At 37.0% G+C, this 23,372-nt stretch overlaps 1 protein-coding gene across 2 annotated transcripts in view; it reads left to right on the top strand.

Annotated features, from left to right (window-relative positions):
* Positions 1–22,686, top strand: part of calm3a (calmodulin 3a (phosphorylase kinase, delta)) — a 59,125-nt gene extending 36,439 nt beyond the window's left edge. Inside the window, exons 2-6 of one of the 2 annotated variants that reach the window (XM_059533460.1) lie at positions 8,817–8,847; positions 13,238–13,381; positions 14,165–14,271; positions 17,590–17,725; positions 22,556–22,686. In XM_059533460.1, the coding sequence (XP_059389443.1) occupies positions 8,817–8,847; positions 13,238–13,381; positions 14,165–14,271; positions 17,590–17,725; positions 22,556–22,584 (447 nt within the window). In that variant the 3' untranslated portion in view covers positions 22,585–22,686. Of the gene's footprint in view, positions 1–8,810; positions 8,848–13,237; positions 13,382–14,164; positions 14,272–17,589; positions 17,726–22,555 lie in introns of those variants that run through there. The other variant, XM_059533459.1, reaches the window with a different exon arrangement.
* Positions 22,687–23,372: the final 686 nt, after the last annotated feature.

Here is a 23,372-nt window from a genome sequence, read left to right as displayed (position 1 = left end):
CACATGACAGTAAAATGACAGACTGAATATTCATGTATAATAATAATGATACAATAGTGGAAATATAAAGTGTCCATGACTAATGTTCTCATCCTCCGCAATATTTTTTGAGGGTCATTTACGCGCACAATTTTTTTTTTTTCACATAACGTGTAAACATTTTACTAGTTAGACTTTTTCCAAATACTTTTTCCAAACTATAATTCCTGACTAAATGTATAATCAAGTGAAACTTTATGAAGTTTCAATAACAATATACAATACTATACCATTCAAAAGCTTGATGGAAATAATATAAATGTAACAAATACATAACTGTAACAAATGTAAAAACTATGCTTTTCTTTCAATTTATTCCCCCTAAAAACCCAGAAAAATATTCTCAGCTCTTTTCAACATTAATAATAATGATAATAATAATAACAATAAATGTTTTTTTGTAGAAAATAAGATTGTTAAAAGGATTTCTGAACGATTGTGTGACTGGAGTAAGGATGCCAAACAATTTGTTTGAAAGTCAGCTTTGATTGTTTCTAATAAACTGTTTAATTGCTCCCCCAAGTGGATATTAAATTATGTTGTGGGATAATTAAATATATTCTTAATAAACTACAAACATAAAATTATATAGATTTATTTTGTTCTCACATTCTCTCTTGTAACTCCTCACTCACAGTGGCACAGATGACTGAATGGCTCATTATGCAGCTCATTATGCAGGCCTTTGTCTTCTCAGGTGTAAATCACAATGATATTCATGGTAGTTGACGCCTACTCGCATATGACTTTTACCAACAAAAAGTGTCTTAGAAAATTTAAATCAATATATTGTTTTCTGTGAGTGAGTAAACAAGATGATTCTCACATCATTTAGAAAGAAAAATTCTAGGCTACAAGCTCCAGTTCTCAAAAATCCCGGGAACCATTGTTCTTTATGTGTTTTTTTGCCTTATTCAAGTGTTTTAACATTTTTAGTTTTTCACTAACCATGCATATTTTTTTTCTCAAAAACACAATAATGTACATACATGCATTTCACATATTATTACAGCCCAGTTTGTGCTGATTACAGTGAGATTAGACTTTACCCATTTAGATATTTATAAGAAACTGAAAAAAGCACAAATGTCAGGGCATGACAAAACTTCTCCAGGCCCCAAAAATACCCTTAGACTCCAGAGGGTTAAATTCTAATTCAAAAACAATTATTATAGAATGTTTAGGGTTAAATTGAAGGAGAACATCTTTATGGAAAAAAGAAAAATATATTGTGAACCATCCTTTTAGGAATGAGCGATTTTGGAAAAACTTTAGATGTTCACACTTGGGTATACGCTTTACCAGAACCAACTCTTTCAGTAGCCATAAAGAAAAAAATCCAGAGTTATCAAAGACTACATTCCCACTGTCAATGACTATTAAATAATAATTATTACATAATTATATGATTATTACATTAAATATAAAATAAAATAAGAAACATTATTTTGTAATGTATTGTGAATAATTTTAAATAATAAAACTAAAATTACAATACTAATATTAATGTCTTCTTTGTTTTCTAACATCGCACTAAGTATTTATTTTTGTGGAAATCCACAGGGTGCCCTTTAAACTGCTTCTTTGCTCACAACAATATAATATTCTGTATTCACAAAAAAAATTTTCTTGCCACTAAGAGTTCTCCTTAACAGCATTAAAAGTCTTTAGGTACGAGTTTTCTCATAAAACCTATTCATAAAGTAGCTTAGACAGAATTTTACTAAGGAATGGGGAGAAATCTTAAGCTAAGAAAAAGAGGATGACCTTTTTGGTATGGATGATGTCAGCATGATTACTAACTACACCCACAGTGATTGGCTGATAGGGGATGGGTCTCTGTCAGTTATTTTATAATAGAAATATTTTAGAATGCGATATGTTGCCATAATCAAAGATTTCAAAATAAAAATGTTGCTATTTTCAAATAAAGTTTTTAAAATAAAGGCTGCTAAGTGTCACTAATTAAACAAGCATATGTTCAGCTAATTGTCAGCCTCAACATGTCTGCATCTTATAAATAATTGTTATATGTATAAGAAGCCTTTTAATTAACAGACTAGAATTATTATGGCTGATATGACAGTAAGTTTTAATACAAAGGTAAAAGAAATCCCAAATGGATTGCTGTGGAAACAGCCATTTTAGGATTGTTTATGATTTGGTTTTTGTGATTTAGGTGTCCTCTTGACTACCACTAACTTTTCACAGATTTAAGAGCTGATTTTTACATAAAAACACTTTGTGAAGTACTCCAAGAACAAAAATTTAGGAGTCCTAAAGATGAGGAGTTAGAGGCAACGTTTTGTGAAAATGGCCCCTGGTGTTTTTACCTTTTGTTATCTAGTTTTGAAGCACTGCAAAATAATTTATGCCAATATTATGTAATTTATTTTCTACAGTAAATATTATTTGTTTGACTATACCACATACTTAATATGCCTATTATCATTACCGAAATCATGAACCTCATTTTCGTAACCTATGTATCATTACCGCAACATGTGTTCTTTTAATATTTATTTAAAAAAAAATGAAAAATAGTAGTCTGCTTTTAAATGTATGTGCAGAATCTATACATTATGTTCTTTCAGGTTTGCAACATCATTTTGAAAATATTTCAGTTTTTAATGAAAAAAATTTTAAAAATTGGCTGCAAAATGCAGAAGATGTTGCGGTAATGAGAGAAATCATTGAAAATCACATAAAAATGTTATTAGAAAAATATATTTTATTTCAGAGTTTCAAGTAACTGTGCATGACTGTTAATAAACCATTTTTTAAAATGTGAAAATGTATTATTTTTCCCCATGGCACTGGACTTTTCAGAGTGTTACGGTAATGAGATTTTTAAGGACATGTTTTGGAAAATATGTTCAAAAAGTTGTTAAATTGTCAGTAAAACCTTTTTAAATTTATGGTCACCGACACTTCAGACCTGGGTCTTAATGCTTAATAAGAAAACTTGTTGATACAAACATTTTTTAAAATGTCATATGAAATCTTTGAAACTACGATTTCGTGAGAATCACCCAAATGCATTCCGAGCCGATCACGTCTCCGCCCCCTCGCGCCACGTCAATCACTGCGTGAACAAGGCGGGGCTTGCAGAAGGTCAAGAGACTCAAGATTCGAGAGGATTCAAGTGAGAGAACATGGACAAGACAGTTGGTCCGTTCCATTTGGTCCGCTCCATTTATCTTCATCATTTCGGTTTATGGCTTCAATATTTCATTCGCACTTGTGGGCGGAGCTGAAACGCTGCTTTCATCTGATTGGCCGAATCGCTCAACCTTCAGCTCAGTCTTTTCATTCTTTCAGGCAGAATAAGAGTCAGTACAAGTGCGGCACTGTAATGTCTGAAACCACCGCTCACTGTTAATTAGCATAATATTTGAATCAGATGTAGCTGGGCACATAATTTGTGCTCCTGAGACCTGTCGGAGACCCCGTTAAATTATTTATAGGTTACTGTATTGTATAAATATTGTCCCACTGATAAAACCAGTGCAAATAGTTCTGTCTCCTTGGATACCAGTGAAGTGAAAATAAATATAGTTACATTTATGAAATAGAATTAAATAGGATTTTTTGGGAAGGTATGTCTGGCCAGTTATACAGCAACACGAGTCAGACGAGTCTGAAGATCTGAGCTGAATTTGGTGAAACATTAAAGTTCTAGTCTGTGTCAATTACTCTCATAATAAATAATAATAATAATGTTACCAGTATTTTTCTCTCTCGTGGCTGTAAACGGTAATGTTTTTCTTGGTTCATGTCAAATTAATTTTGATAAATAAGTCACACCTGACTGTAAGTCACAGGACCAGCCAAACTATGAAAATAAGTGCGACTTATAGTCCGGAAAATACGGTAAACATATGTTGTCTTTCTCAAGCCCAACAAAGAAGACTAAAAAGAGAAACATCATTCAATTTAGTATGTAATAAAACAAATATTACTAATTTATTTAAGAAATGTAACTATATTAATTTTCACAATTATTTATTAATGTCACACACACACATACCTAGTGCCTTATGACTTAAAAGATGAGAGTGGCAAATGTTACAGACATGGAACTGTTCAGTCTATTATTGATTTTTATTTCCACTTCACTTTTTTCCAAAGAGACAGAACTATTTGCACTGTATTTATCAGTATGGGACAATATTCATACAATACTACAACCTAGAAATAATTTGCAGGTCTCAGCAGCACGAATTATGTGCCGAGCTACATCTGATTCAAATATTATGCTAATTAACAGTGAGCGGTGGTTTCAGACATTACAGTGCTTCACTCGTACTGACTGTTATTCTGCCTGAAAGAATGAAAAGACCGAGATGAAGGTTGAGCGATTCGGCCAATCAGATGAAAGCAGCGTTTCAGCTCCGCCCACAAGTGCGAATGAAATATTGAAGCCATAAACCGAAATGATCAAAACGTACACGCATAGACACCTGTGACGTACACGGACCAACTGTCTTGTCCATTTTCTCTCACTTAAATCCTCTTGAGTCTCTTGACCTTCTGCAAGCCCCGGCTTGTTCACTCAGTGATTGTCGTGTTGCGTGAGGGGGCGGAGACGTGATCGGCTCGGAATGCATTTTCAATGTGCACATTGAATTTTGCTACATTCATTGCAGGACATTGAATCAAAATGCAATCGTAAGTGTCTTGACTGTGAGTGTTAATGCAATTAAGAAAAATAGCATTTGAATATTAATTTTGCCACAGTTTTTGCTTGAACATTTTATACGTATCTAATCATTTCTGTAATACATTTTAATTTTAATTTTGCAACTTATAAAGCGTTAAAATTAGTATTCATTTTACAGATTAAAACTAGTGTGTGAAATGGCAAATGAAAATTATGTAATTTATTTTTCATTTTCATTTTGCACCATACGTTGCACAAATGTATTGGAAAATGTAAATGTAAATAAAGAAATGCATTGACATTTTATATATTGCATTGTCATTTTGCATATTACATTCCAAATTGAATAATGCTACCCATATGCTTCCATAGGTGTCACTGCAACCTACAAATAAGAGACCGTTTACTTTGCTTTCTTGGGTTGTCACTTTGAAAAAAAAGTTTCTGTTTGATTTGAGTGACAAGTGTTCATTTAGGGCTGAAACGATTCCTCGAGTAACTCGATTACAAAAAATGATCAAGGCAAATTCCTCTGCCTCGAAGCCTCTTTTAACTTATTTTAAATCTCACGTCAGGTTCTTTCGCAATGATTTTTTTTTAATGTGACACAACGCGTTTACGTCACCCACAAAGCGGAAGGAGACCAGCACTGCGGCCGAAATCGCATTCTGCCATGGCATACTGCTAGGAGTCAGCAGTGTTTTGATTTGAGGGCGCGGGGAAACGTAAAGAGAACGTTGTGGCGTGTGTCCATTGCAAGATAGAGCTGGCATACCACAACTATGGCCCTATGATTGGGAAATTGTGGCCTAATGGTTAGAGAGTCGGACTGGCAATCGAAAGGTTGTGAGTTCGAGTCTCAGGCCGGCAGGAATTGTGGGTGGGGTGAGTGCATGTACAGTGCTCTCTCCACCCTCAATACCACGACTTAGATGCCCTTGAGCAAGGCATCGAACCCCCAACTGCTCCCCGGGCGCCGCAGCATAAATGGCTGCCCACTGCTCCGGGTGTGTGTTCACTGCTGTGTGTGTGTGCACTTCGGATGGGTTAAATGCAGAGCACAAATTATGAGTATGGTTCACCATACTTGGCTGAATGTCACGTCACTATGATTTCATCGATGCAGAAAACGCGGAGGGAATTGCGGAATCCAGTCATAAAAACGGAGTTTACAGTTTAAAGCGGAATATAGGTAAATCCACGGAAAACAGGCAGTACGAATGTAAAGATTCAGTATATTGGTAAAGACCAATATTTCTGATGATTTATTGGCGTGAAGTTTCGTGCACAATGACAAACGGGTGCAACATTTTCGAAAAACAATAAGCAGAGTGGACTGCCATAACACAAAACATTTACTGCAGGCTTCAACATGGCTGTGTTTATGATTAGAAATGTCAACAACAACAAAAAATCGCATACGTAGGCGATTCTAGCCCGAATCTGTATGCATGAGACTGTCGTGTATACCGGCTTAATGGTGGAAATTATGATTCTTTCAAGAGATTTCGTTCATTTTCAGTTCGTTCACCAAAATGATTTGTTAAGATTTGTTCACTGATTCGTTCAGTAACCATTTCTTCGTATTACACAAAATATGCCAGCAGGTGGCAAAAAGAGTTTCTTATGTGTTATGTCTTAAGTCAACGAACGTATTCACTTGTTACAAAAACTGATTTGGCTTAATTAAAATGTGTGCATAATCGCATTTTAATATATAAAGTCTAATTAAGTTGTTCAGATGAACAAAGCACAAGGTTTTATTGCATAATTAGCATTTTAATTGTTTGGTCAGACAGTGCGTATATTATATATTCACCTTCATAAATCGGGGATTAAACGTGTAGTTATGTTCTGTATGCTAAACATGAAAACAAGCGTATGTGCACACTACCTATAATTGCGCTTTGCATTTTTACTCTCATTCATTTCGCTCACGAACAAGATAAACTATGTACCAGTTCATTTAATTCACGAACTACATGTATCCGTTCATTTAAATCGTTCACGAACGACATTGGTATCAGATCAGTCATTTCATTCACGAACGAGATGTACTAAATCATTCAGCTCATTCACGAACAACATGTGTACCAGTTCAGTCATTTCATTCACGAGCGAGATGTACTAAATCATTCAACTCATTCACGAACAACATGTGTACCAGTTCAGTCATTTCATTCACGAGCGAGATGTACTAAATCATTCAACTCATTCACGAACAACATGTGTACCAGTTCAGTCATTTCATTCACGAGCGAGATGTACTAAATCATTCAACTCATTCACGAACATCATTTCGTTCACGAACGATATCTGTAGATCTCGTTAAGACTCATATGAAACTTGTTCGTTCAGTGAAGGGCATATTCGTTCACTACATTCAACAAATCACATGCTCTGTCACATGTCATACTCGAAGGCTATTGGCTTGAGGTTGAGTAATGCTTTGACAGGATGAACATTTCACAGAGATACCCGGTTCACCGAGCTGTGCATGAGCTGCTAATAGCGCCGCACTGCTGTGGAGGGAGGAACTTAAGTGAACGAGAAATATGAGTCAGTGGATTATGTGAACGAGAACGATTCGTTCACCTAAAAGATTCATTCAAAAAGAGCGATTCGTTCACAAACGACACATCACTAGGCAGAATTCACATTTCTGTTGTAAAAAGAGAAACACTGTATTATTTACACTGTATCAATTATTATTTGCTGTTGTTCGTGTGTGTTCGAAGCTGCAGTTGCTGTGACGCGTGTTCCAAAAAAATAAAAAGAAAAGAAAACGCGCTCCGAGAGAAGGCCGTTAAAATCTATTTTTTAAAATCAAGTTTTTTGAAACTTGTGTTGGTTGGTCCAATCGATTCGTGCGATAGATTTTCGAACATAAAGTGACAGTCGACAACGGTCACGGTTTTAGACTAGACGGGAGACGGAATGGAAAAAGATCTGGGCACAGTTTTTCCAGAACTTTGTGCCGAGTTAAAGCGGTGTCGAGCTGTTTTCTTGACATTTTTAGATGTATTATGGTGCCCGAACCCATATGACTTTGAACAGTGACAGCGAACATTTTGTTTACTGCAGCCGCAGCCATCATTACCAAGCGCAAGCCGTTGACTCTGAATGAGAGTATGAGACGAAGCAAACGCACAGGCCATTGTGTGACATCCGTGTAAACATAATGACATCACTGGGTTTTTTTTAAAGAAAGAACGTAGTCTTCGTTTGTATGTAGGCCTAGGCAATTTATATATTTACAGTACTTACTAAAATATAATTCATATTATTTTATTGTTTTTGTATTAGTTGTATTAGTTAGTTAAAATAAAATTGGTCTGTCTTAACGCAAATGTACAACCGGTAAGTCGGTCGGACTAAAAGCAAAAAAAAAACAAAGAAAAAATTTAGTCGGTCTTAAATTGACAGGGTCGGTCGGGTTACGGCAAACAATAATATTTTTAAGGGTGGCCTCATTGACCCATGCTGTAATTTAGGCAGCAGTTCCTGTTGCACTTTTACAGTACAAAATGTGTTTATGCCCAGGTGTGTATCTTGTGTTTCGCTGTGTCCTCCTGTTATTGAGATTTTTATTGACATTTATATCAGTAATTTTCTCATCTCACAAATGTCGAGCCAAACGTATTAAAGCCTATGTCATTGCCTCGTATGTGGATGAGTCGGAGCCATGTCTGCTGTTTCATTGTAAATAATTTTACACCCTGTCCATTTTAAGCTCCAAGCTTTATGAATCACCCACCTTTGAATATGAGGGAGCATGTTCTGCTGCCTCCTCGAAGAAAAGACACAGCTGAATCACGCCGAGTGAATCACATCTACAGATGAATCCTCTCCTCTTTAATGAGTAATGACCCCCGTGTTAGAGAGAAGCGCAATCATTTTAAGTGTGTCGCATTCATGACCCCCTAAGTGGCACTGTCTAATTATAACTGCGGTGGATATTTGTAAAGGAGTATTTTTAAGCATGTCCTTTATTATGCTCATTTAGTCAGAGGTGTGTGTGTGTGTGTGTGTGTGAACACTGGAGCTTGTCTGATAGTGATGTGGCACTGAGCTGATTGAGTTCTTTCTCTCCCTCTTTTTTTCCCTGATGCAGGCAGATCAGCTGACCGAGGAACAGATCGCTGGTGAGTGAACTCTGATGGTCGGCTTCAGAATGGTCACTAATGTGAATAAAATTGTCACACATGACAACATCAGTACACACACACTCACACACACACACTTTATTGCAGCTTCAAGAACATGTTATGACTCAAAGCAACTTCATTAAGGATGGGCTGACATTAATTCACTGCCCATGATATTCCTTGAGATTCACTGTTAAGTAACATTGGTTTAGTACTTGACTCTTGACTTTGATTACACTGCCATATTTCCATACAGTATTATTATTATTATTTTTAATAAAAACTAGGGATGTAATTATTCACTCAACCACGATGCCATACGATTCACTATGCTGATTTCACAATATGATTTCTTAAAAAAAAAAGAGATTTATGATAAATTATAAATGAAAAGGTGTCATTTTATTATTTCTTTGTGAAATTGATAATCGATTAATCCCAAATCAAATAAATAATACAAATAAAAGAAATCTCTTCATATAAACAAAGGCTTTGCCTGTGCTCTTTGCATTTAAAATGAGAGGCAATTTTAATCACAACCCAAACGAATAAGCTAAAGTTTTTTATTTAAATTAGATTGTATAATTCCGAAATTTGAAGCAAAAACAGAATGGTCTGACTTTAGCTTCATGAACCTATACTACATAAAACATATCTGAATGAAACAAGAAAGCAGAGGGGCTGCATGAGAACACCAGTTCACTGACAGAAGGTGGCGCTTACGGAACAGGGGCCACCAGCTGTAAACTTACAGCACTACTAAATATTTTTTTCATTGCACCATTACACTTAGTTGAATTGTAACTCTACTTAAAAACTAAATATTTATGGACGCGTCTGGTCAGGAGTAATGGTTGGAATAAAATAGCAGACTGAGTGAACTGCATCAATATGTTCTTCCTTTATATGACAACCTTTAATCCTTTAGGCCAGTGGTTCCCAAACTAATATTTAAGTTTTCATTTTTGTTTACAGACGTTAAAATATGTAGTGTCCATAAAAACGTGAAACAGGCTCACTCCAGTGAACTGTAATCTGCACTGCTGTGTTTTGTTGCAGAAAATGCATTCATGATCCTTCCGTGTGTGTCGGCAAGAACGGAGCACAATCCAACACTTAAAAAAAAAAAAAATTAGAAGGAGAAACTATCTAAAACAGTATGGAGATTAAAATAATTGTGAAATGATACGTCAAGGAGTATTGCACATTTTTTTAACATTTTGTTATGTGGAAATATTTAAATCTTGTAGTGTAACAATTAACCCTGCGTTTGTGCCCTGTTCACCCTGTAGATGTGAAATGTTTTTTACTAACCGTTTCCTAAACGAAAAAAGTGCAGACTTCAAACGGACGATAGAAATTAATGAACATGGCCAACCTGAAACCGTTTTCGTAACATTTGAATTTTCTGGTGTATGCAATCTCACGCAGAATATAGTGTATTGAAGTGAGCAAGTTTTTTCTCTTTTAATAATGCGGACCGATTGAACCTTTTAATGACATTGCTCTGAGACCTTCACTGTTATTACAGCTCGTGCGCGCCCGCGCTTCAAAACACGCAACCCACGCGGACTTAATTGCGATTCAAAAAACACGCTAAGGTTATTAATTTGATATTAATGTTGGTGGGCTATATCGTTGTGACGAGTGGGTTCCCGGTTCCCGCCTCCATCTTCCCGTGATTGTGACGTTTTCAATGTGTTACAATGGTGCTGAGGCCCGGGAGGAAGGAGGGACGCACTGCTGAAGATCCCTCGCCGCTGGGGTAAATCCGCGGCGCTATCGAGCAGGGCGAAGGAGTCTGCCACCGAGGATGCTCAAGGCGGTGGGCTGGAGTGAGTAGACGGGGAGATGGATGCTCCTCTTTTGTATCCTTCCGATCTCCTCCGTGGTTCTCGAGACCGGTGAGTGTCGCAGGTGTCGCTTATTTCCAATCACTCACTCCACCCGCCTCGCTCCGTTCCCACGGCTCTCGGCCCTGCCCCACTCGTCACATTCGTGCAGCCCTAGACTGAACTGTGTGAGTGTGTGTGTATGTGTCATTGAAACGCAAATTTAGCTGCAGCCAAGTGACTTTGCGCGACCCACCTTGTTCCATTCTGTGACCCATAAGTGAGTCGCGAACCACAGTTTGAAAACCCCTGCTTTAGGCATATACGATGCTTCTGACATTTACAATCATGTACATATAAAAAGAGATGATGATTCAAACGTGAGTTTTGAGCAGTGTAGAGTAGCGATTGTTGTTTGTTGTTTCTCCGATCACAAATGCAGAAATGGTTTTATTAGGGATGGGCGATAAATCGATTTTATCGTTTAACTCGAATGTGTCGTTTACATCAATTTGTTTGAATGAAAATCGGTTTTCTTTTTAACATCCGCCGACGCTCCACTCAGGGCTCCCATAGTTCCAAATGGGCTCAACCCTCCCTCCATGCGTTTACCATGGAAACATGCTGCCGAATGAGAGAGGTGTTTAAGCCGACAAAATGAAGACTGCGGCAGCACAAGCACACCCGCAAAAAAAGGCAAAAAGGCAACCTACAGCAGTGTTACTCGATGCGCGACTCGCCAAGCTTTACTTTTGTGGCTCGCATGGCAGTAAATAATACGATGATATGATCATGCAGTCAATACAGATATTTCATTAAAACATTGAAAACAAGCAGGTTTACAAATAATGCTCTATTTACAAATAATTTATATTTAAATAAATAGCCTAAACCAGCAGCATTACAAGATGGAAATATAGACTCACTGTGGAGTTGTGCATTTAGATGGGAAATATTTATTAATTTATTTTTTACTTAAGGTCTTTCCTGCATTAAGGAAATTTTTTTATAAATCAACTTGTCTCAGTTATATATTTGACTGATAAATGATAAAAAATAATATTAAAACCGTTTTTGAACAATTTCTTTGTCATCTGAATATTGATTTTAAGTAGGGGGAAAAAATCTATTTAAATCGTAATTTTATGTTTACACAGCGCGATACGCAATGGAGCATGTAAAAAGACAGTATAAGTCATTATAATCAGTAACTATGTCCCCACTGGATGTGTCAAATGCCTTGTTTTTAACTGGTTTTATTGGTTTTGCCTTGTCGCACCGGTTGAACATTTCCGTCACAGGCTTGAGACATTCAGCAAATTACAAAACACTGGATAGCTGGCCCATTAGAGCACACCTCGCTTTTCAGAACAATGAGCTTTGTAAAAATCATAGCGTATCAGAAAGGCCGGGGCATAGATTAGCAACAATAATGTACATTGTGAAAACTAATGTTTTGTCAACCTTAAACTGCATGAACACATTGCATTTTACCAAATACACAAAACAATGTTCTATGTTACGTCATATGACCCCTTTAATGTTCTAATAAGTAAGAACTTACGAATGGCTGATGCAACCCAACCCAGTACAGTGGCGATACAGCATTTCCTAGGTTACTGCTGTAAACAAAGCAGCAATGTGCTTATAAATACTACTTCAATATGCATTATGCAGAGGCAAGATTAAAAGAAAATACCTTTTGAACTTTTCTTAAGACAGTCAGTTCCCCTTAAGCCCCTTTCACACTGCCAGTCCGGCAAATACACGGGTAAATTGTTCCAGCAATTGTTACCGGGTCGCTAAATTTAGCACTTTTACACTGCCAGTGATTACCCGGGATATGTGCGTGCTTTCACACACAACCCGTAAAGATCCCGTAACGACACGTGACATCAGGGCGTGACGTGTAATGTAAGAGTCGAAAACATTAGGCACGTTATACTTTCACTGAAGCAAGCGAGCGATCTCGGCGTCAGCGCGGAAAGTGAGGAACTAACTGATCTCTGGTTCATTACAGTTTGCACATGTTTTCGTCGCGAACGTTGATCTTCCTTCAAAACAGCCGGTAAAAAAGTTGCTCGATAACGCGCGTCATCACTTCGACACAGCATTAGATCTGGCTTTTGTTCACACAGCGCTCGTCCCGGGTTGAACCCGGCAATGTTACTAGGTCCCCGACCCGGGTTCAATGCTGGAATCTTTTCCGGGACGTGTTTGCTTTCACACAGAAGGCGACCCGGCAATGTTCCGGCAATATGCCGGGTCCGACGTGCAGTGTGAAGGGGCTTTAGAGATACATTTATATAAACCTTCTCCCACAATTATATCACAAACATCTCAACCAACTTGAATCATCACATATTTCCATAAATTTTCAACTGGCTCAAAATGCATACTTGCATCCCTAATAAAAACTGATAAGTTTATATACTGCTAGTAGTATACTATACTGATAGCTATTTACTGCAAAAGTATTACTGTGCCCTCTGTTTTAACAGTTGCTTGGACTTCAAAAAAGTACATGTACAGTACTTGTTTGTAATTCTAAACAGAGTTCAAGGAGGCCTTTTCACTTTTCGACAAAGATGGCGATGGCACCATTACTACCAAAGAATTGGGCACAGTGATGCGCTCGTTGGGTCAGAACCCCACTGAGGCAGAGCTGCAGGACATGATCAACGAGGTAGACGCTGATGGTAAGACTTACAAACACTTATAACTTTCCACAGTCCTGCTATCCTTTTTGTTTAATACTATAAGTGCTTTAGTTTAGTCATGTAAAGTTATGTGGCTTGTTATGTATGCAGCATCCCCTAGATCAGCAATGTCCAGTCCTTCTCAAGGAGGTCCACTTTACTGCAGAGTTTAGCTCCAATCTTAATTAAACACACCTGATACAGCTAATGAGGGTTTTCAAGATTACTACAAACGTCCCGGAGCTAAACTCTGCAGGACATTGGCTCTCCAGGAGCAGAATTGGACACTGCTGTTCTAGTCAAGTCAAGTCACCTTTATTTATATAGCGCTTTAAACAAAATAAATAAATTGCGTCAAAGCAACTGAACAACATTCATTAGGAAATGTCATTTTGTCAATAATGCAAAATGATAGTTAAAGGCAGTTCATCATTGAAATCAGTGATGTCATCTCTGTTCAGTTTAAATAGTGTCTGTGCATTTATTTGCAATCAAGTCAACGATATCGCTGTAGATGAAGTGACCCCAACTAAGCAAGCAAATCCATTCTGATTTGCTGGATGTTTATATCAGTCCACCAGGTAACAAGGTTTTGTTTAGAAGTTAGCAGGCTTCTAGAACGAGCACTTCTCTGGAAGATCTCGACAAGAGCTTGCAAATGTTGGCAAATTTCATGACAGTGAAGCTTTGACTACAGCCTCGTGCAGATGCACTGGTGGAAGCTTTTTCATTTCCGTTTAATATTGTGGTAAATGGCAACAATATGGTACTGTCTGTACACAGGCAACGGAACTATAGACTTCCCAGAGTTCCTAACCATGATGGCAAGGAAAATGAAGGACACAGACAGTGAAGAGGAAATCCGAGAAGCTTTCAGAGTCTTTGACAAGGTGAGGAAATGTCACTGTTAACAACAGCTGATGAAGCACTGAACTGATCCATGAAATTTAATCTTAAAGAATCTTAATGAATGTACAGGGTAGCTGCTTTTGAACACAAGAATGTGTCATTGTAAACAGCATATTCTCAGAGGCAGGTGAACCCTAAAGCCAACGATCAGTCGACTAGTCATCCAGGCAACCCACTGACTAACTGATTTTGAAACCATGTAGCTGCTAGCATGTGAAGTGTTTATGTAAGAACTGCACTGGCGCGTTTTCCAGACAGTGGGTAATATTATTCACCACATGGGCACAGGCTGCATCAGGCCAGAGGCATAAGAGAGTAATTAAAACAGCTTCAGTACCAAAGATGCATCTTTTTTGCCAGCACCTGACGAACTAATACTAGCACTCACCTATTCTATTCTATTCTATTTAAAAAACTAGCTACAGTATGTGTACTGTGCTAGACTAAATGAGACTTGTCACAGCACATGCATACTGTTGCTCTCTCGTTTCTTCTGATTGCTTCTATTGTTCTCCTCATTTGTAAGTCGCTTTGGATAAAAGCATCTGCTAAATGATTAAATGTAAATGTAGATTTTTGGTTCTCTTGATTGCTTCTCCACATGCTTTGAACTTGGGATGACCATTTTATAGCCAGATACACCAAACATGTAATTAAATAAAATAAATCAGTATAAATATAAAATAAATCGGTATAAATTAAATCACATTTTTATTGTTCCATGTGTCCTTATTCAGAAAAACGAGATGAAAGTCAACTTAATGCTTCAAGCAAAATTGAATTAAACATATCAAACAGGTGTGACAAAAAGTAATTAAATTTTGGATGAATTAAAATTAGGTCAATACACTTAAATCAAATCATGATATGAAGTAGTGTCTGTGGTTATTAAACTGGAAAAATACTATTTTAAGTATGAATCCTGCATGTAAGTAAAACTGGGAATGTTTTTTTTTTTTTCGATCAAATAAGTTGATGAGCGTTGTCCAGAAATTCTAGTTAAAGGAGAGGTAATAAATATTGTTGAAAAATGTTTAATATTTGGGTACGATTATGGATTCTAACTTAAATTTTATAAAACATATTAAAAAGGTCTCTAAAAGTACTAGAGCAAGTTTGAACATCTTCAGGAATATTAGGCACCAATTACCTTAGACTGCTGCTAAACTCTTTTTGCATTCAATGATTCTGCCTCGAAAAAAAATAAAAAGCTGGAGTTTGTTTCAATAGGGCTAAATGTCTCGCCAGTGCAAAATCTGTGAAAAAAATTGCTGCTTGTAAAACCCATTCAAACTGCCATTTTTCCATAACCATTGATTTTTTGTGGGTGTGGTCTAAATCTCCGTCTTTTTTGACATATAATTCTTTTCATTTGTTCACTCTGTCAATCAGACACAATTTAAAACACTGAATACAGTGCTGTCTACTCGTTTCCTAAGCTTAATTTCCCAAGCTTCCCTTTTTCTAAGGCTAATACATGTATTACATGATCTGGGTCATTATTTAATACAAAACCACACATAATGTTTCTACTGTATCTCTGTCATACACTCTGATATTTAGTTAAAATGATTGCTGTCTGTCACTGTCTTTAAGCAGTTCTTTGTATGACTGTATGGTCATTCTCTATAAAAAGTAGCAACAATGTCATTTAAGTACAGTACTGTACAAAAGTCTTAATCACATTAGTATTTTCACCCCAAAAATGGTTTTAGATGAAACGGAGACCAACTAGATGTAAACTGATATTTCCTACTGACACACTACAGCAAAAGATATAAATAACTGGCCGAACACCATTCTTTTGGGTGAAAATACTAACGTGAATAAGACTTTTGCACAGAAGTGTATGTATAAAGTATGTATAATTAAATTAAGTATATTTAAATAAGTATAATTAAACTATGCTTTCATATGTGTTAAGGGCTAGATTTTTGCTGGAGAAACAGCTGCGGTGTGATGAGAGGTGAATGGAGTTAAAACTTTACAGTAGATGGGAAACTGATTGCTCCCTCGTGACCTTTCTAACAATCTATCGATAAACACACCTTGTGTCCTCGGTTTCTGTTTGAGTCCGCTCGTACTTATCTGTCACGGTCTGCGGATTCAAGAGCACGCTGAAAGACGTGCTCTCTGAGAAGAACAAATATACCCATTAGAATAAAAATATTGCCACACATTTGGATGTGTCTGAAAACGCACTTTATTAATTCTCACCTTCTCAACATCGCATAGCCACAGTGAAAGCCAGTAGGGCTGCACAATGTGTCGTTTAAGCATCTATATCGCGATGTACGAATCCACGATAGTCACATCGCAGGATGTGCGATGTAGGTTGTCGTAGTTGATCCGTTATTCATTAACTGTACGGGCCAGCTGCTCCCCGGCACTTGACTAATGTGATTCGCGGATTAATTGCACAGCTTAACCATCATAGAGTGAAAGTTTTGACAGGGCAGAAAGAGAGAGAGTGCGCGAGAGACTGCGCGAGAGAGAGAGAGAGAGCGCGTGCGAGAAAAAGAGAGAGCGCGAGAGAGAGAGCGCGAGAGAGAGAGCGCGAGAGAGAGAGCGCGAGAGAGAGAGAGCGTGAGAGACAGAGAGAGAGAGAGCGCGAGAGAGAGAGAGAGAGAGAGAGAGAGAAAGAGAGAGAGAGCGCGTGCGAGAGAGAGAGAGACAGAGAGAGAGAGAGAGAGAGCGAGAGAGAGAGAGACCGTCTTCAAACAACACAAGCGCTGTCTTGCTCTTTCTCCCTCGTGCATATTAATCAATTGACACGATGGTGTCGATGTTTAAATCATTTAAATTGAGACTGTAAGTGAGCTCACCCCATTTTTGTTTGTAAGCAAAAATTTGATTAGATTTCATATCGCAATATATATCGCAGAAAAATAAAATATCGCAATGTCATTTTTTCCCAATATCGTGCAGCCCTAAAAGCCAGTGCATTTAGATGTGACCGAGAGATTTGGAAGGGTTTCGGTGAGAAACTGATGCTCGTGGCAGGCAAAGGGAAATCAGTCTGAGTAATTTCATTAGTGTGTGTAGTAGCTGATCGGTTGGTGCAGAGCCAGTGCTCTTACACATCCCTGGTTTGAACTGCCTTTTGTAGGCGTGATGAAAATTTATAGCATTTCAACAGTTTATAGTAGATGCTGTATGTTTAACACTTGCAGATGTCCAATTTATCAGTTTTTTTAGTTGCATTTAGTTAGTTTTAACCTTAACCTGGAGGTCAAAAGCAATATTTACACTACATAACAAAAAATGCCAACCTGATGTGCATAATATTCTCTTCTAAGGATGGAAATGGCTACATCAGTGCAGCCGAGCTCCGTCACGTCATGACCAATCTGGGGGAGAAGTTGACAGATGAGGAAGTGGATGAGATGATCCGAGAAGCAGATATTGATGGAGATGGTCAGGTCAACTATGAGGGTGAGCTGCTGTGGAACATAGTCTTTTTTTGGGGTGTGGGGTGGTGGGGGAGTAGTATTATTTAACTAAAATAGCATTATTTAGAAGGTTTTCAGTAGTGGGGTTAGATGTTGATCGTTTTATTATTTAATTTAATTAGAGTTAAAGTGTTTTGACTTGCGTTCATTCTTTACCCCTGCACTGAATGGTCAACACAGTTCTAGAATGTGATGGTGTAATGAAATGCAGTGACAGTACATAGGTGATTTATCCTCAGTTCAGGAGTACAGAAGTTCAATATCATTGTTAAAATAACTTTTAATATAGATTAATAATTGTTAAGCTTAAACACAATTTATGGGTCTAAGTGTGTATGTATTAATCTGTTAGAATGCAAGATGACATGAAACAGGACTTGCACGTCGCCTGAGACTTGGCTATATATGTGTGTGCCGTGCACATAGAACACACTGTATGGGGTTGTTATTCATGTCGTCTAGTGCTTGAATGCGTTAAAATCGCTTTAATGTTCAAATTCGCAATGTATATTTGTCCGAAACTCAGTTTGACAATATAAAATTATCAAGCGGTGTAACTGTTTACATCATTAATAATAATAAGAAATGTTTCTTGAACCAAATCAGCATACAGTCAGGGTTTCTGCAGGTCTTAAAAAAAGTCTTAAGTCTTCAATTTAGTTGTAGCAAATTTAAGGCCTTAAAAAGTCTTAAATTGTACAAGTCTTAATTATGTTTTCAAGAGGTCTTAAATATTGGGACAGAAAGACCAGAACTGCGAAATGGCTGAATGTGATGATGAAACTTCAAAAGGCTAACGTTATGATTTCATTAAATAAACATGAGTGCTGCACATTCAAAGTGTTCTGCTGTTACCGGGGAAACAGTTCTATTCTAACAAACGCTCCACCTGCTGGCAGAATGAATGAGCATTTTCAATACAACTGTTGTTTTGTTCAGAGTTCAGACCAATGCGAAAATGGACCCATGTTTTTACCCTGCAAACATGCAGAGCTTTAAATGTGAACTGGTGGATCAATAAGAAGACAATGCATTATAAAAATCAAAAAAGTATAAGGGTGTGCGATGTGGTCTGCAAATCCTGCAGTAATATCGCAATTGTTGTTTTAAATATGTGCGATTTGATATTATCCAGTATATCACGAAAAGCAAACAAAACACCTACAGTGCGTGCGCATACATTACAGTATGGATGAAGTCTAGCAGGTTAGACTAATGCGCGTGGGTGAGCACATACTGTCGTTTTTTTTCTTCAAAAGTCAGCATGATTACAAATTAAAACAAAAATCATTCCAAACACCGCCACAGCGCTGTTTTGCGTCTCTGAACAACACAGCGGTGTTTCGTTTCTGAATGAATCGCTCATGTAAATGATTCAGGTCAATGACTCACTTAACAGTGACTTGCTGCCACCTACTGGCAGTTTTCATTTCACATTTAAGGTACTTTTTCATTTTTTTTTAATAATTTTAGACATCAGTTTTCAATGTTTTATGTTTAAAATATCAAAACATTATGAAAGTGACGTGACTTTCAGCCAAGTATGGTGACCCATACTCAGAATTTGTGCTCTGCATTTAACTCATCCAAAGTGCACACACACAGCAGTGAACACACACAAACCATGAACACACACCCGGAGCAGTGGGCAGCCATTTATGCTGCGCCGTCAAGGGAGCAGTTGGGGTTGCTCAAGGGCACCTAAGTCGTGGTATTGCCAGCCTGAGATTCAAACCCACAACCCTAGGGTTAGGAGTCAAACTCTCTTAATTATTTTTGTATTACAAGTTAAGGTATAAAGTTAAAGTGTGTTTCCTCTGCATTGCAAAGATCAATTTTGTTGATACTGATTGCATTTGCTTGGTAAAAGCCCAAATTCAAAAATTTGACTTAAAAGATGGTGCACACTTTTAGAAAAAATGGCTTAAAGTACAAAAATGGCCATAAAACTATAGTGCTGTGAACTTAACACACAGAAGATGAAGAATATAAAAAAATTCAGGAGCCAGCTGTTAGCACAATTGGAGATGAGATATAAGCACAATAACGCACTCTATAGCAAAATATTATCTTATTACCGTTATCGATAAAATCCCAGAAAATGATAGAGATAACATTTGTTTTTGATATTGCATTATTTAATTTATATTATATTTTATTGATAATAATTGTTACAATTAATATTGTAATTAATACCTTTGACTCATCCATTTTCTTAAAAATGGTTTAAAGGCTGAAATGTAAAGTTTAGCATTTTATAAAATATTTTGTTTTTGTGAAAACTTGTATCTGAACTGTAAATTATGCTTTTTACAGTTTATTATGGTAATATAGACATTGCCCAACCCCACTCATATGGTATTACTTTTATTTGTGCAGGTCTTAAAAAGGTCTTACATTTTAGCTTAAAAATCCTGCAGAAACCCTTGAATACAGTATTAGAATGATTTCTGAAGGAGCGTGTGACAGTAATGTTGCTGAAAATTCAGCTTTGCATCACAGGAATAAATTGCATTTTAAAATGTATAAGAATAGCTATTGCAGGGTTCGAACGGGTGCTTAATCGTTGAAAATGCTCGAATTTTACTGCAGTGTTTTGAAGGGTTGAAAAATGCTTGGATTTTGGATAAAGTTGGCAGTTGCATAAGGTTTCATAATAATTTGCTTTCTTAATAAATACAGGGCTTTAAGTTCTCCAGCACTGTGCCAGATTTCCGGCATGCAGCGCTTGGCTGTGGGAAAAAATAATGCTAAAAAAAAAAAAAACACTTTGTTGATTATCACTTTCGAGTCCATGAGTTCGCCTGCCAATGGTATGAGAGGAGCAGCTTTCACTCTCAACCAAACTAACATTACTAGCTAATCAGAATGTTTTCCTCTTATAAACATGTGACACACGTAAAAGTATCCAATTGTAGAGTAGTAGCTAGGATTAGGAACCGAGAACCGATTCTATTTTTTTTTTTTAAAGAACCGGAACCGTGAGCAATTTCTACGTTTCGGCTCCGAAAACGGTTCTGGTGCGACACGTGAGCAAGTGCTGTGAGAAGCCGGTGTTCTGACGATTCAGCGTTTCCCGTAAAGGATGTCACAAACCAAATAACAAAAACGCCGCCCTGTCTCTTTAATTCCTGAGCACATTCTTTCCAATGACGTGCACTCCACAGATTTACCACGCCGCAACGTGACTTTAACACGTTGACTCTACATGTACCGAAGCGCGCTGCAAGGTTGGGGGTTCGATTCCCCGGGAACACATGATATGTAAAAATTGATAGCCTGAATGCACTGTAAGTCGCTTTGGATAAAAGCATCTGCTAAATGCATAAATTTAATTTTCATTTTAATTTAATACATTATATTGGTCCCATATTGTCATTATACTGACTTCAACCACTAAATAATTAGATTGCTATTTTTATGTAAGTATGAGGGTTATATTATGTAGAATACAGGTCATTTCAAGAGTGAAAAAGTGATAGAAAATATTTTTCATACATTTTAAGTGGTTAAAAATGTGGAAACCACTCATTGAATCACACCATCTCCTGACTACATTATTATTTGTAAAAAAGGGGCTATATGGAGTGTGTATACATGGTTATAAGTATAACAGTTTATATTTCATTAATTTATGTAAATTAACAAGTGTCTTAAACCTCATAGGACTATTTGGCCATCCAGCTTATTCCTGCTTGAAAAGCAAAATGTTATTGATAATGTAAAAAAGATCAACTTTGAAGCACATGCTGATTGATTGACTAGAATTAATCAACATTACTTACTACCTTCCAGCAATACTACATTCAATGAAGTAAAATGGTAAAAAAAAAAAAAAAACATAGTTCATTTAAATGGAACCGGAATCAGAACCTGATCATTTGTATACTGCAATATTTGTGTAATAAACAGCATTGAGCATTGAGTAGTTAAGTATTGTGCATTTTCTTTACCACTATCATTTTAATAATGGTGTAATGACTTTAATGGAGCGGGAACCGGAAAATTTCTAACGATTCCCAACCCTAGTCATAGCCCCGATGAATGGATTTTTTACATAGAAAAGCTAATTATAAAGCAGCGGAGCTTTGTAAACCGCTCAGAGTAATCTTGTCATCTCCATAAGAACGATATGATTGCCAGAACATATTTTTCGGGATTTTTGAAAAGGCCCTGTTCACACGTGATCTATTAATGGTAACTTTACCAGTAATTTACCAGTAAAGACTGTATGTGTGCAAGGGGCTAAACTCTTCCTCTGTATTCACTGTGAATTTGAATTGCTTAACGTCTTCTGGAAACAGTGTGCATTATCTCAATAGATTTGTAACGTAAATAATTTATAAACCTTTGCCAACACAGGAGAGTACATCAACCTATGTCTAAATACGCCATGTATTGTACACCGCGATTTCAAAATAAACATTTCTGCATGTGGCAAAATATTAATCAAGCTATAAAGTGAAATGTCACCAGGCCATTGGTGCCCTCTGCAGGTATTTGTTTTAATACAATATGTACATAAAGGTATGAAAATGAAAATTCTGTCATCGTTTACTCACCCTCATGTCGTTCCAAACCTATATGAGTTGCTTTCTGAAGTTGTACACAAAAGGAGATATTTTGAAGATTGCTGGTAATCAAACAGTTGGTGGATGCCATTTACTTCAATAGTATTTTTTCCCCCAAACAATACATCAATGGAAAGCTTATTTATTTAGCTTTCAGATGATGTATAAATCTCAATTTCGAAAAACTGACACTTATGACTGGTTTTCATTACTATTACCTGTTTTTCTGTCTTTGTTCACAGAGTTTGTCCAGATGATGACTGCGAAGTGAAGGATTGGCTTATCCTGCATCTATCTTTCTCTTACATTGCTTGTCCTAAAAATATCACTCTGTCTTTAAAAAGAAAAAAAAGTCAAAAATTTACTTGAGAGGGTGTTACCAAACATCTCTTACCAAAATCAATTTGTGGAAAATACTAGCAGAATTGTCCCAGCAGAAGTGAATGGACCAAGCATAACTGCATGAGCCCTTTCGGAGCAAACGTCTCCAGACCTGACAAAAATTGAGGACAGAACGTCACTTTAGTCGCACACGAGTTGAAGTCGAGTGTTTTAATGCTGAGAACACCTCATTTCATGAGTGTTAATTCATCGCTCAAAAATAGAGTAAATTAAAATAGATATTATATAATAATGCTAAAACATTGTGGTAAATCGTCCAGGGTCACAGTGCTGCCTTCAATACAAACTGAGCAAAAACAACTGCGTGTGACCCCTGTGGTGAAGTCATGCTTTTGCATATTTCATATACTCCTGTTTAAGACCACAAACGGAACAAAACTGGATGTTTATAAAGAGGTACATATTGTAAAAACCCGACATCATGCTCATACTCTGTATAACTGCAGTTTAATGGCGGCGTATGAATTGAAGAGTATCTTTATAGGCTTTAAAACATGTACTTAAGGCACGAGCCAGTGGTTTCCATCAGCTGGTTTTAAACCTTTGTTAATGTGAGTTTAGTCTTTAATGACTTCAAACTTCATAGGAGCGTGGAGATGCAAAGTATGTATAACAGAATTGAAATGTGAGAGAATGACGCAAATAGCATAACCGTAA

This window comes from Carassius carassius, chromosome 41, assembly GCF_963082965.1.
Source record: "Carassius carassius chromosome 41, fCarCar2.1, whole genome shotgun sequence".
Classification (NCBI taxonomy): Eukaryota; Metazoa; Chordata; class Actinopteri; order Cypriniformes; family Cyprinidae; genus Carassius; species Carassius carassius.
This window is presented reverse-complemented; position numbering and strand designations above follow the sequence as displayed.